This window comes from Antechinus flavipes, chromosome 1, assembly GCF_016432865.1.
Source record: "Antechinus flavipes isolate AdamAnt ecotype Samford, QLD, Australia chromosome 1, AdamAnt_v2, whole genome shotgun sequence".
Lineage (NCBI taxonomy): Eukaryota > Metazoa > Chordata > Mammalia > Dasyuromorphia > Dasyuridae > Antechinus > Antechinus flavipes.
Window position 1 is genome coordinate 378,670,868 of NC_067398.1, and position 15,996 is coordinate 378,686,863.

Consider the following 15,996-nt stretch of genomic DNA (forward strand, 5'->3'; position numbering starts at 1 on the left):
GCTGGATCCTACTGAGTTGAAGGTGTGGGAGTAAAATATAAGCTGACTTGGAAAGACGAGAAAAAATTAGGTTGTGAAGACTTTGACTTCAAGTCCAGTCCAAGCCCACCACATTGTTAAGATTGTTACATAGTCCTCTAAAAATGATGTCAAAAATTCCACAAGCTCAAAATGAGGGAAACTAAGGATTTTTTAAAAAAGTATTATATTTAAGATAAAGGGAACAAAATTATTAAAGAGTTAGATCTTTTGGGGTGTATAGGATGATGATTGCTGAAAGCAGAAGTCAGTGCTTTGACATTTTAAAAAATCTGTTTTTACTATTTAAAAAAATTTTTCTCTGTAAACAAACAAACCTTTGTATGGGAAATAAAAACAAAAATTACTAGCATGGAGTTGATAATACATATAAGGAGATAGAAGATACCTCACTGTTGAATTTAATGGGTCACTTGATCCAAATGAATTATTATCTATTCTCTAGCTCTGAAAGAATTAGCAGATGTGATTGCTGATTAACTCAATATTTCGAGTATTGTGGAAAATGGAAAAGGTATTTTTAAGATTAAAGAAAAGGTAACGTTTCAGCTTTCAAAAAGGGAAGTGCTTTGCACTTATAGTCTAATGAGCTTGATTTGATTCCAAGATAAATTCTAGAGTATTAAAATTTCTAAATATTTAGAAAGGGAGTCATTGCTTAAAAGGAATTAGCATGACTTCATTCAGAACTTGTCATGCCAGATTAACCTCATTTCTTTTTGGACAAGATTACTAGTAGATAAAGAGGAATGTTGTGTTTATTGCTTACCTAAATTTCTTTTTTTTTTCTTTTTAATTTTTTTATTATAGCCTTTTATTTGCAAGATATATGCATGGGTAATTTTTCAGCATTGACCCTTATAAAACCCTCTGTTCCAACTTTTCCCCTCCTTCCCTCCCCCCCCCCCCAAATGGCAGCTTATCTAAATTTCATCAAAATTTTTTGATGAAGTCGTTCATACCAAATTGGTATTAAAGAGAAGTGTTATAGACAATATTACACTCAGTTGGATTCAGAAGATATTGGATGGGCTTAAGATATAGGTCTACAGTGAAGTACTCTAAGGATCTATATTTGATTCCATTCTGTTTAATGTTTTTATAAATGATTTTGATAAAGGCATTCAAAGTGTGCTCATCAAATTTGCAGGCAACACAAAAATGGGAGAAATCTCTACAGGAGAATCCAGAAGACTCTTGACAGGCTCTTAGACCTAATCAGTTTTGGGCACCATAGTTTAAGAAGGACATTGATCATCAGAATACTTTTAGAGGAAGCACTTGGAATAGAGGAGAATCTATTGAAGAAAGCTGGAAGAGAAGAAAAGATGAGGACATAACATGATATCTGCCTTCAAGTATGCCCTCATGAGAGTAATTAGATGTGTTAGCTTTGACCCCAGGGGGCAGAATTAGGGGAAATAATGAATACAAATTGCAGAAGGACAAATTTAATTTTTTGACAAAAGCTGTCCAAAAGTGGAATGGGCTTTGTCCTTTTATAATTCTGAGTATACCTTACAAAGCTGTTGTTAGGAAACTTAAATGGAAAAAGATATTGAGAACTTGGTAAACTAACATGTCACTTTAGTGGATAGATACTAAATTTAGACCATGTCACTCAGTTGTCTCCTCTCTGTAATGAAAGAATTGAACTAGAGCTCTCAAATCACTAACTAGATCATTTGAACCTGGATTCAAATTTCATCTGACTTTTAGTAGCTAGTGGTCATAGCCAAGTCACTTAAATTTTATGAACTTCACTTCTCTTGTCTCTAAAATGAAATATATTGCTTTTATTGTGAAGTTTAGATGAGGTGATGTTTCTAAAGTACGTACACTTGTTAAATGCTACCCCAGTTATGTTTTGTTATGAATAAGGGACAATTATGGGTATAGGAGAGATGCTGAGCACATAAGTTTATGAATTCAGCAAATGCTAAACTTCAGGGAGCAGGAAGTAGGATAAGAAACATTCAGATGTTAATTCTGCTAAGGCAGGTGTCCAGAGATGTGACCTGAGAGAGGATAGAATTTTAAAAATAAATTGCTATCTTGGCACTCTATTAGAGCTCCAATTGTGATTATTTAATTCTCTTGTCATATACAAATCAATTACTATTTTCATTAAGGTAGTAAAGTAAAAAATAATGTTTTACTCGTTAAGAGCAAAAGACTTTAAGGTTGCACAGGTGACAATTCATTTCTAGGAAGGAATGACAATATTGAATATAGGGGAGAATTGGGGATAGTTAGATGAGTTTTTCATTGATTTCTGGCAAGCTTAGAAACGCTGATGAATTGCCTCTTAATGTAAGCTAATATCCAAGATTGCTTGTGGCTAGGCAGCATCAAGTGAATTGAAATAATGCCATGTAGCTAGCTGATTAAGAGAGGTCAAAGAATGCCAGAAGATTGCCCAAAAAACCCAAATACTTCCTTTTCGTGCAGATTAAAGGGTACAGCAACATTTTCAGATTATTCGAATTTTCCATCTCTCTAGTTCATATCCATTAAAATGGAGATGGAAAGTTGTATTTTGGTAACTACATAAAATCAATGAAATGGCTATTTTACTTGATCATTTTTATCCTTTATTTGCTTAAATATCCCCCCCACTTTCAGAAACGGGAACACTGATACATTGTTGGAACTATGAACGAAGCCACCCATTCTGGAGAGCAATTTGGAATCATGCTCAAAAAGTTACCAAGTTGTGTGCATCTTTTGACCCAGCAGTGTTTCTGTGTTTCTCCCAGAGAGATTTTAAAGGGGGAAAAGGGACTCACATGTGCAAAAATGTTTGTGGCAGCCCTTTTTGTAATGGCAATTGAATGGATGCCCATCATTTGAAGAATTGCTGAATAAATTGTGGTATATGAATGTTATAGAATATTATTGTTCTGTAAGAAGTGACCAACAATATGATTTCAGAGAGGCCTGGAAAGACGACCTACATGAACTGATGCTAAGTGAAATGAGCAAAACCAGGAGATCATTATGTATGACAACAGGTCTATATGATGATCAATTCTGATGGATACACATCTCTTCAACAATGAGATGATTAAAAACAGTTCCAACAGAGTCATCTATACCCAGAGAGAGAACTTTGGGAACCGAGTGTGGATTACAACATAGCATTTTCACTCTGTTGTTTTCTTTGTCAGGTTTTTTTTTTTTCCTTCTTGATCCAATTTTTCTTGTGCAGCAAGATAACTGTATAAAAATGTATATATATATTGGATTTAACATATATTTTAACATATTTAACATGTAGTAGACTACTTGCCATCTAGGGGAGGGGGTGAAGGAAAGTAGAGAAAAATTTGGAACAGAAAGTTTTGCAAGCGTCAATGTTGAAAAAGCATATGTTTTGTAAATAAAAAGCTTTGATTAAAAAATTAAAAAAAAAAAATCTCTCCTTCCCCCCCACCCCAGCCATTGTTGGAAAGCTATCTCCTAGTGTGACCTTTTGTATTTAGGTCCCCCATTTTGTAATTTATTTTGGAGTATTGTGCAATGTCTTACTTTCCAATTTTCACAGTAGTTCTAGTTGAAGAATGATTATCATAAGACAACAGCAAAAGATAATGACAAATGTTGGAGGGGATATGGGAAAACATTAATACATTGTCAATTGAACTGTGAATGGATCCAACTATTGTGGAGCTCAATTTGAAACTATGTCCAAAGGACTATCAAACTTTGCATACCCTTAGTACCAGTAGTGTTTCTACTGGGCTTATATCCGAAAAATCTTAAAGGAGAGAAAGGAGACCTACATGTGCAAAAATATTTGTGGCAGCCCTTTTTGCAGTGGCAAGAAACTGGAAACTGAGTGGTTGCCCATCAGTTGGAAATTGGCTAAATCAGTTATGGTATATGAAGATTATGGAATATTATTGTTCTGTAAGAAATGGCCAGCAAGATGATTTCAGGCCTGGAGAGACTTATATGAACTGATTTTAAGTGAAATGAGCAGAACCAGGAGATCATTATACATGGCAACAACAGTATTATGTGATGATCAACTGTCATGAACTTGACTTTTTTCAACAATGAAGTAATTCAAGACAATTCTAATAGATTTGTGATGGAGAGAGCTATCTATATCCAGAGAGAGGACTATGGGAACTGAGGGTGGATCACAATAATAGCATTTTCACTCTTTTTTGTTGTTGTTTACTTGAATTTTATTTGTTTTTCTTTTTTGATCTGATTTTTCTTGTGCAGCAAGATGATTATATAAATATGTATGCCTATATAGGATTTAACATGCATTTTTGCCATGTTAATATATATTGTACTATTTGCCCTCCAGGGGATGGGGTGAGGGAGGGGAAAATTAGAATACAAGATAATACAAGGTTTTTCAGGAGTCATTGTTGAAAATGATTCTTGCATATGTTTTGAAAATAAAAAACTTTTATTAAAAAAGAGCATTTTTAAAAAGGATAAAAAAATAGAGAATTGAAAAAGAGAATGAAGTCCTTATTTGCAAAGTGCTTTACTAAGTGTTCTGTTATAAAAGAGAGGTAAGACAGTCCCTGTTTTCAATTCCGATGGAAGAAATAAATGAAAGGGATTGATAAGTTCCATGGTCCATAGGAATCTAGTGAATTGATGCTTTAATGTTATTTCCATGGATAATATCACTTTGTTGAACCATTTAATAGTGCCAAGGATTTTGATATCACAAATTCTCTTTTTTGGGCCTTCTGTAGCCGAGGTGTGGGTTGCTTTTTCCAATGATGTCTGATAACACTGGACTAGAAGAATTGGTATTCCCAAGGCTGTTGGTTTTAGAATCCTGGACTTTCCTCATCAGGGTCCAAAGGAAGATAGTGGTCAAAGTGGTAGTGATAGTTGGCTTGTTTGGCACATTTCTACTTTCTGTCTCTTCCTTATGGTGCTTTGTTCTTTCAACTATATTCGTTGCTTGCCCTGGTATTTTTATGGTATGAATTAGGAGCTGCTTCTCGGTATTGAATAAATGACTAAACGCTGGACTAAAAGCAAGGGTGGTGGGCTGCGGTAAGGGTAGGAAGGTGCTGACACAGCTTCTATGACTTCCTGTTGATACATACTTTTTCCTTTTCTCAGTGTTTTTGGGTTTAATAAACTATTTAATGGTCTTGCCTATGTTGTCCAATTCCACTAATCTACATTTCTAAGTTTTAATCAATACCAAACACTTTTATGATAATTATCTTACCATGTAGTTGGAAAATGAAAACTGCTATTCCTTTATTCCTACTTTTTTTTTTTTCATTATTTCCTTGCAGTGCCAGATCTTTTGTTGCTTAAAGTGAATTTTATTGTTTTGTCAAGTTAACAAAAATGACTGAAGCTCAATCAGCACATCTTTGAGTTGACCAGTTTTTGTTTGTTTTTGAAATTTATTTTCCTTTATTATTCATCATAAAATTATTTCTGATTTTTGTGCCATTCTGTATTAGTTCGTATTTTTCTGAATCTTATCACATCATTTCTTTTTTTATTATAGTTGTAGTTGTAATTTATTTTTATTAAAGTTTTTTTATTTTTAAAACATGTATGGATAATTTTTCTTTTTTTTTCTTATTACAAACTTTTTATTGACAGAACATATACATGGGTAATTTTTTACAACATTATCCCTTGCACTCACTTCTGTTCCGACTTTTCCCTTCCTTCCCTCTGCCCCCTTCCCTAGATGGCAGACAGTCTTACACATGTTAAATATGTCACAGTATATCCTAGATACAATATATGTGTGCATAACCATACAGTTCTCTTGTTGCACAAGAAGAATTGGATTCAGAAGGTAAAAATAACCTGAGAAGAAAAACAAAAATGCAAACTGTTTCACACTCATTTTCCAGTGTTCCTTCTCTGGGTGTAGCTGCTTCTGTCCATCATTGATCAATTGGAACTGAATTAGATTTTCTCTTTGTCGAAGATAATCCACTTCCATCAGAATACATCCTCAAACAGTATCGTTGTTGAGGTATATAATGATTTCCTGATTCTGCTCATTTCACTTAGCATCAGTTCATGTAAGTCTCTCCAAGCCTCTCTGTATTCATCCTGATGGTCATTTCTTACAGAACAATAATATTCCATAACATTCATATGCCACAATTTACCCAGCCATTCTCCAATTGATGGGCATCCATTCATTTTCCAGTTTCTAGCCACTACAAACAGGGCTGCCACAAACATTTTGGCACATACAGGTCCCTTTCCCTTTAGTATTTCTTTGGGTTTTAAGCCCAGTAGTAGCACTGCTGGATCAAAGGGTATTCACAGTTTGATAACTTTTGGGGCATAATTCCAGATTGCTCTCCAGAATGGTTGGATTCGTTCACAACTCCACTAACAATGCGTCAGTGTCGCAGTTTTCCTGCATCCTCTCCAACATTCATCCTTATTTTTTCCTGTCATCTTAAGCCAATCTGACAGGTGTGTAGGTGTATCTCAGAGTTATCTTAATTTGCATTTCTCTGCTCAATAGTGATTTGGAACACCCTTTTATATGAGTAGAAATAGTTTCAATTTCATCATCTGATAATTGTTCATATTAAGGATAATTTTTCAAAATTAACCTTGGAAAACTTTGTGTTCCAATTTTCCTCCCTTCTCCCCCCCTGGTTCTGCTCATTTCACTTATCAGTTCATCATGTCATTTCTTTCAATGTGATGTTTATATTTCATTTTCTAGCTATTTCTCAGTTTGATGGGTATCTCCTTGTTTCTCTTTCTTTGTTAAAACAGAAAATAAATGGGGGAGGGGAATGATGATGGTGATACAAAAAGATCTTCTGTCTCTGACTACCCATGTATTATTCAAAGTTATAGTTTCACATTTTTAAGAATGAACCATTTTGCTGCTGCAGTAGTGTAAAAGTATCGTTATTCTTCCTATAACTTAAGCAGCAGTTTTTGTTTTCTTATCTTTTTTCTCATCTTTTCCAGTTCGTAAGATAAAACCTGAAAGCCATCTTAATTTGTATTTCTTTGACTACTGATTTGAAGTATTTTTTTTTCCATTTTGTTGCTGCAGTTTGCATTTCTTCTTTTGATAAATATTTATTATTCTTTGCCCATATATTTATTTATATTGTAATGATGTAAATATTGCATGTACTCCCCCTCTTCATTATCTAGAAATATAATTTAATGTTATTCTATTCAAAACCAAACATCTCCTAAAATTTTTCCTCTTTGCTATTTATTCTTTATTCATAAAATGGAAAGATTTCAAGTATACTTTGATGCTTTTTCCCTGCAAAGATATACTTACATTTATGAATTTTTTTCTTTTTTTATTGTTGGTTTTGACAGTTGGGAACTAGAGATCAGTTAGTTCCAGAAATAATTCATTTTGAAGAAGTTCCATTAATATTTGAAATAGATTTTTAGGGATTTTTCTCCACTAGGTAAGAAATAGATCAACATTTAAGCAGCCCTATATTTGAAATAATCCCTGACCTAAAAGAAATTAATTGGTAAATGAAGATTGAAGTTTGTTTTAATGCACGTATGGGGTTTTAATAAATAAACATTTTTTAATAAATGTTTCTGGGAGATTAGAACTTTACAAGAGAAATAGAAGGTATCTGTAGTCTTTACTGTGCAAATTAATCATTAATTTTAAGCAAATAGGAAAAAAGTGGGGACAAAATTTGCAAGGGGCCAAGAGTGTCATATCCAGCTATGATTGCTGGATGTGTATTATCTGGTTTAGAACGCTAAAGGTTGTCATCTATCGTATAAAGATCTATCCCCATTGATGGTGCTGATATTAGCTAGACGGGAGGTAGGAATATCAGAAGTGATGAATTTTCTGGGGAGAGCACATCTAGGTGGGATGCACCAGTGTGGATTTTAGGACAATATAAAAGGCCAGGATGTATAAGAGGATTACAGAAAGAGATAAGGGGAGGCAGAAACCAGCTGGCTGCTTTATAATTTTGTTTGGGACCTATAGCCAGGAAAATGACATCACATGTTCCCACTTCTTAGGACCTAGGATATTCTAGCTTAGGCACATTTTAAATTTAAATAGCCTCTTGTGAATTATTCCAGGAATTCAATCAATTAACATCAGCTTTGAGAACATCATAGTTTCAAAGATATGTAATCAGTATGACTTTGTTCCACTGATGTAGATAACAGCCTCTTGGTCTTTATAATTCTTATCCATAAATACTGCATATATAGCATACTGTGATAAGTATCATTTATTGTGAAGTCAGGAGGCACCCTGTGCACATTTGGAATAGTAATGGTGGCAACGTCTACCATGCATACTAATGTTGCCCTTTGGGTTGGTAATTTTACTTCACAAACTAGTGTTTTGTATTACCAGTATAATATTGGTATTTGTTTTATCTATATAATTTGGTCAGCCTGCATGACTAGCCATCCAGTTATAGGTCTTGACATAAAGGCAATCTACTATTGTTTTTGTTTTTTCAGGGAGGACTAGTTCAGTCTGTTAAAAATCTCCATTGATTTAATTGAAGAGTTTTAGAGATTCCTAGTGCTTGGGAAAGTGCCTTGACTTAACATAAATGCTTAACAAATAATTGTTGATTTGATACAGTTTAGTGTGATATCTGTTAATTTGGAGAATGAAGCTACCACTAAGATAATTTTTTTTGTTTGATTCTTTGGTAGCAGATTTTCTGTGACTCTGGGGAGTGCCTTGGTGAACATGATATCATTGTTTAAAAAAACCAAACCAAACCATGTCAACACTTACTGGATTGTTGAACAAAGCCATTTCTGTATTCATGGGCAATTGTTTAATCTCACAATTTTGAAATACTTGTGAAAGTGACAACTGAGGAGATAAAAAAATTTGCTTCTTCATTTAAAACTTTTTTTTAAATTTACAAAAATAAGCACAGTGGATTCTTAGCTGTGTGACTGGCAACATGTTGAAAGACTTGGGGCTTATTTAGACTTGCCCCCAAAAAAGAGTTTGATTGTTTGATGAAAATTAGGTAAATTTTCTTGTAGCTACTCATAAAACTGATTTTGAAAGTGAATTCCTAATTATCCATCTATAATTCTTGGTATGCATTTTTGAATGCTAGATTTCTGTTTTATTTAAGTACATTCTAATTTTTAGAAGATGGAAAGATGTTTTAAAAATAAGTCTTGAGGGGCAGCTGGATGGCGCAATGGATAGAGCACCAACCCTAAAATCCCTCTGGAGGCCCCGAGTTCAAATCTGGCCTCAGACACTGCTTAGCTGTGTGACCCTGGGCAAGTCACTTAACCCCAATTGCCTCAGCAAAACAAACAAACAAAAACAGTCTTATGAGTAAGATAGTTTAATCCATTAACATTCAATGTTAAGTTTTTAAATTAAATTTCACCTACCTTTTGATCTTATTTCCTTTGTTTTAGGAATTCCAGCATTAATATTTTGCTATTCTATTTTCTTTTAGCACTTTCCTATCTAAAGTTACAACTAATTGTTGCTTTCCCACCCGTTTCCCCTTAGTTTTATAGTATTATAACTTAATATTTTTTTCCCTTGGACTTTCAGTGAGATAATAAATTCTGTCCATTGTTGTTTTTGTCCTAATTTTAATCACAATTGTCAAGTTTCTTGTAATATCTTAAATACAGTCTAATTTCTGTTTACTTACCTCAAATTGTTTCATTAGTTAAAATTTCAGACATCAGACTGAACGATACTTTAATGATATAGTTAAAAACTTATAGCCTTTTTTTTTTTTTTTTTTTTTTTTTCAGTTTTTCTCACCTAAAGAAAAATAATCCAGGAACTTTCTCTCTCCTCTCTTCCCTCTCTCCTTTCCTCTCTCCCCCCCACCTCTCATATATATATATATATATGTATGTATGTATGTATGTATATATTTTTTTTTTCTCCTGTGTGTTTTTGGTAATTTTGCTTTATTTTGTCACTATTTTTAACATATACTTATAGAGAGAGAGTCAGTGAATAAAGGGGGGGGGCAGTTTATAGACTGAAAAACACTTTGCATTACTCAATAGTAATAATGGGCCTTTATACTTCTCACACAAGTAGAAGGATTGTAAGTCATGTTTCTGAAATAAAATATTTTGAAAATGTGCTTAAATTTATCCCTTTATGACTCCTCTTTTAGTGTGGAGAAATAGCCTAGCATAAATCATAAATGGTGCAGTACTTCGAACATCCATAAGATGACTATTCTTGTACAGAATAGCATATCATGTTGCTCACTCTAGAGCAGACAGTGAAGTTTTTCTACATAGTAAAAGTGAAGCAAAGGATTGTGTAAGCATTAGAACTTAAAATTCTGATAGAAAATTTTATTTGCCTTCCCTCTCTTTTAATCCAAATATTTAAAAATAATAAGGCATAATTAGAAAATAAATAAAATTGCTTCTCAGTGATTGGGTAGAATTGGATATTTTAATTGTAAAATTGGATATTTTAAAATGCAGGCAAAATGTGAGGACTCTTTGTAAACTAGAAAGCTTTATGTAAATATAAACTTGTGATACTTTAAAAAATTATAATCACTGATCACCTTATGTATGAGCAACAGTCAGTGAGTCAGTATTCTGAGTGTGTCAAAAGCAGTTATATGCAAGAAGACTGGAAATGTAGGATAGGGCTAGATGTTAAAGACTTTTAAATGCCATCCTAGAATTATGAGAGAACCACTAAAACTGATTGAGTAGAGACATGTAACATAGTAATTAGACTTTAGGAAAATAACCTCCAGTTGTTTGGAGGATAGATTGGAATGGGTATGGACAAGGTGTGGAGATCAATTAGGAGGCAATTGCAATAGTCCAGGCAAGAGGTAAGCCTTAAAAAGCCTTAAAAAAAAGTGACCAATCACAGTAAAGAATCTAGCATTAATTGAACTCAGTTTTACCTTGGAACAAAGCAAAGTAGTAAGAACCCACACAGCCTATGCTGCCTCTCATTGAATTCAGGTGTTGGAAGAGCCAGCCTAATCTACTCATTAGGGGATATTAGGGGCTTAACAGCCCACTTAAGGGGAGCAGAAGAAATACAAGAAAGGCATTTCTGCTTTTATGGTTTCCAAAAACCATAGCTAACAACAAAGGTTTATATAAAGATATGAGATGGAAAATGTATGACAAGCAAATAGCCATTAGGCTAGTTTGAAATATAGGGTGCACACAAAGGAGTTGTGCTGTTACAAGCTTTATTTGCTAACTTTGTATTTTATCCTATATACATTAGGCAGCTACTGGAGGAGAGAGCAATACTATCCTGACTCTTCAGGAAAACAAAAAGAGTGATCTGGCAAAAGTGATAATTTTCAAGAGAATGATTTTTCTTAATATTATCTGTCACGTTGGAACAAATTTCATGTTTCCCTCCCAAAATTGTTATAATAAGTTGTAATAAGTATACTATTGTTATAAGCATAAGCTTTTCATTATTAAAGGCGTTCTGATGTTTTTGTTCTTTTATTAAACTATTTATTATTTAAATTATTTCTTATTTTTTCTTTATTTTTCAGCCAAACCAAACAGGAAGTTGACATTTCTTTACCTAGCCAATGATGTCATCCAGAACAGCAAAAGAAAGGGGCCAGAATTCACAAAAGATTTTGCACCTGTCATAGTTGAAGCCTTTAAGCATGTTTCCAGGTATAGTAAGATATTATTTTAAAATAAGATTTTCCCCCATTTTCCCATTCAAATTATTAAAATGTATTTTCCTTAAAAGTTCCTTTTCATTCAATCAACCATAAACCCTTTTAAAAATACCAGCTATATCCTAAGCACTACACCAGGTGTGGGAGATAACATGATAAAGACATAACAATCCCTCAAGAAGTATATGTTTTGTTGGGAGAGAGAACATGTGCATGTACACAAACATACATACATACATAAGCTTTTTTTTTTAACTTTTAAAAAATGTTCATTTTAATTTTCAATAATATTTTGTTTCCAATACATATGAAGATGGTTTTCAATTTTTTTTTTTTTTTTTTTGGCTGAGGCAATTGAGTTTAAGTGACTTGACCAGGGTCACACAGCTAGGAAGTATTGAGGTTTCTGAGATCAAATTTGAACACATGTCCTCCTGATTTCAGGGCTGGTGCTCTATTCACTGCATCATCTAGTGCTTCTTAATGTTCATTTTTGTAAGACTTTTAGTTACAAATTTTTCTGTCTCCTTCCTTTAATTCCCTTTGTACCAACATAGCTTCTAATCTGATATAAGTTAATAAATATGTGTAATTCTTTTAAAACATTTTCATATTTATATAAGCTTATTTTAAAGAAAATACTAATTTAGATGCTTTATAGAGGAATTATTTATATATGCATGTTATATCTGTTGATTTTTAATAACTTCTTTTGCCAGTCCAGACAATATTGCCTTTGCTTTGTGATTTTTGGTTCTGTTTAGTTTTTCTTCCCCCTTTATTTGCTACTTAAAATGTTGAAAATGGTAGTTGTGTGTTACAATGATTTTTAGTATTGGATATATTCCTTAATAGGTTTCTCTCTCTCTCTCTCTCTCTCTCTCTCTCTCTCTCTCTCTCTCTCTCTCTCTATATATATATATATATATATATATACATATATATATATATATATATATACACACACACACATTTGAAACATGAGATTGTCTTAAACCAATTTCAAGCCTTGAATAATTTTATGACAAATAGTTAAGCATAGCAGTTTCATAGCAGCTATTAATTGGCTACATATATGTATGTATCTGTTTATGTATGATGCATATGTGAAGGATTTTGTGCTCTTTCCTGAAGCTTTTGAGTAAATGTATGATGGAATTCTCCCTCGTCCCCAGGAAATTAAAATTAATAAAGCTACTCATTTTAGTTAAAGATAGTTCAAATGAGTTTATAAAGCCCAGTTGTGATTTTACTAAGATATGTCATATCAAACAGGGAAAGAAGACATGTCTTAAAAGGAAAGATTTAATGTAGTGCAGCTAACTCTTAAAATGTTTTTGTGGTTTGGATAATGCTGCTATTTGTATTGATTTTTTTAATCTTCTGAACAACTGGTCAATTTAGAAATTCTGTTTCAAGATATTACTACTTCCATTTAAAACGACCACTGATCTTTTTCATAGGCCCAAGCATTCAGTTTTTAATTGTTAATTGCTCCATTTATTTTTCTTCAGTGAAACTGATGAAAATTGTAAAAAGCATCTCGGAAGAGTGCTGTCTATTTGGGAAGAAAGGTCTGTTTATGAAAATGATGTATTAGAACAACTTAGGCAAGCTCTCTGTAAGTATATATAAGTTTATAATTATTTTAATCACAAAATAACTTCTTATTCATGAAAATAATTACATTTTCTTTTAAATCAGATGGCGATAAGAAGTCTAGAAAACGATCATATGAGCAGATAAAAGTGGATGAGAATGAAAATTGTTCAGCACTAGGATCACCAAGTGAACCTCCACAGGTAGAAATGATCTCTTTCAAAAGAGAATCGTAATATACAGGGTATCTCAAAAGTCTTAGGGCATTTATAAGATTTAACATAAGATTTCTGAGACTGCCTGTATATGGTTGTAAATTAGTAGTGTTATTACATTTTTGTTAGTCAAACTTTTCATTGAATTTTACTCTGGTATATATGATGGTAAGGGTAAGGAAAGATTCTCTGAATTAAATGAATGTCACATAACTATTTGGATTTTATTTGGATTTTACCAGATTATGTTTACTTGAAATGGAATTCCATTTTCTTTTTTTTTTTGCTGAGGCAATTGAGATTAAGTGACTTGTGCAGGGTCACACAACTAGGAATTGTTAAGTGTCTTGAGATTAGATTTGAACTCGGGTCCCCCTGACTTCAGGGCTGGTGCTCTATCTACCGCACCATATAGCTCTCCTGGAATTCCATTTTCTTAACTGTTGGAACTCTGCTGGATATTCTTAGACAGTCACTTGTTCCTTTTAAGTAAATGATAATTCATTATAATGCTGGGTTATATTTTTGCGACTCCTAAAGTCATATTTTTTATTGATATGTGTTGTTATTTATTTTTCTGATTAAAAAGAAAACTTTTTAAAGGACTCTCAAAAAATTAAATATAATGGTAAGTAAAGGATTTTAGTGATGTTCTTTGAGATCTCTTCCAGGTTTAAATTTTCATTTCTTTCTTCAAAGATGAATCAGTGTCATCATTTCCATTTTGTACATTATGGCATCTTTCTTGAGAGTTTTTTTTGCTTTCTGAATTTATAATGGATTTATTTATTAGCTTATGTAACTCTAGGCAAATGACTTCACTGCATCCTCAGTTTCCACATCTGCAAAATGAAGGGACTGAACTTGATAATCTTTAATGGCTCTCCAGTTTTAAATTTATGAACCTTTGATCTAAATCAAGAGGAATATTATCTCTTCCTCTTTAAAGAGACTAATTTACTTGGGGTTTTTCTCCATTCTTTCAGCTTTCTAATTCTAGCTTGCCTGCTTTTGAGTTGAGGTAAGTACCAAGAAGAGGAAGTAGTAGATCATATTCTACTTTACAGGCTCTGAATGGAGAGGGCATCTTATATGGGATATTTACTTTTTATTCAGCCCCCTCTAATTTTTAAAGTACTAATTCGGAACCCTAACCCAAAGTACTTGATAGTATATAGCCAAATTTCCTGGTTTACACCTTTAGAGATAGTCCTTAGTAACTTCTCAAGGTTTATCCCATACTTCTTGATGTGAATAAATTTAGAAAGCTCATTCTCAATCAGAAATCTGAGGGTAGTCAGACACTACCCTCATTTAAGAGCAAGACAGTTTATTTTGGGGTCACCTTGGCAGAGTTCATGAACGTGACTATTGTTCTTAGGACTCTCCTTTGATCCTCCTTTGAAGTGTATGTTTTTTCTGTCTAGTCACTTCTATCAAACCTTTTATCTGGAAACCCTCCTTTGGCCTTAGAGTAGAATAACTTTGTCAACTTGACATCAATTTTAACAAGTTGATAGTTATTTAGCTATCATTTTCTAATTGGAAAAGTATTTAAGATTGGTGATTTGAGACTCATCACTTCCTTTTATCATAAATTTGTTTCCCTAAAGATATCTAATCCTTGATATAAATTCTTACACATTACTTGCAGACTTTAGATTAGCTACCTATATTAACTTTATTCCTAATCACTTAGATTGCTCCAATTTAACAGAACACAGTTGATCTTTCTAGGATTTAGGAGTAGTAACTTTTCTCCTGATTTGGGCCATGTCCTAATAAGATCATCCCACTTCTATATTCTTTCCAGAATTCTGGCAAATCCTAGAATTGGTACAAGAAAGATGCCTTATTGTATATCAACTGGCTGGGGCAAAATAAAGAAAACAAATTCACAACATCCATAATATGTTCTATTTGGCTTCACTTGCAAACATGCAATAATTTATAGTTGTAATTATTATATTGGAAAAATCTTAGTAATTTAACCAAAATTCTGGTTGTTTTAAGTAAAATAATTGTTTTAAAATAGAAAACCACAAAGGACAATTCATCTAATTTTTTTTTTCCCAGATATGCTTTGGGGTGTTGGGAGTAGGGAACAGAGGGTGAGATTTTTTTTTTTTAAAGAATAAAAGTTACCAAAAAAAGTTGGAGGTTATAAAATGGGCAAAAGATTTATGTTTTTCAGTCTTCTCCACTGTATAAATGGAGCTTTGATTTAACCTAGGAGACATACCATGAAGTTGAATGACTTTTAAATTAATTTTTACTCTACTGGTTAAGGTTTTTGATTTGATTCTGAAGTTGTGTGCTTTTTCAGACTATAGATCTCATTAGAGCCTTACAAGAACTTGAAAATGCAGCCTCTGGTGATGCAGCAGTTCATCAGAGAATAGCTTCTTTGCCTGTTGAAGTCCAAGATGTATCTCTGCTAGACAAAATAACAGGTGAGAAGCAATGATTCTGATTTTTGAATAAAATAAGTC

The 15,996-nt window shown here is 33.0% G+C and overlaps 1 protein-coding gene across 5 annotated transcripts in view; it reads left to right on the forward strand.

The window, feature by feature from the left end:
* Window positions 1-15,996, forward strand: part of RPRD1A (regulation of nuclear pre-mRNA domain containing 1A) — a 107,947-nt gene that overhangs the window by 21,369 nt on the left and 70,582 nt on the right. For all 5 annotated transcript variants that reach the window (XR_007949257.1, XM_051969762.1, XM_051969760.1 and 2 more), the window contains exons 2-5: window positions 11,553-11,682; window positions 13,205-13,311; window positions 13,395-13,492; window positions 15,831-15,957. Coding sequence is in view for 4 of the 5 variants with exons in the window: in XM_051969762.1 (XP_051825722.1) it covers window positions 11,553-11,682; window positions 13,205-13,311; window positions 13,395-13,492; window positions 15,831-15,957 (462 nt within the window). In the remaining variant the exon portion in view is untranslated. The remainder of the gene's footprint in view (window positions 1-11,552; window positions 11,683-13,204; window positions 13,312-13,394; window positions 13,493-15,830; window positions 15,958-15,996) is intronic.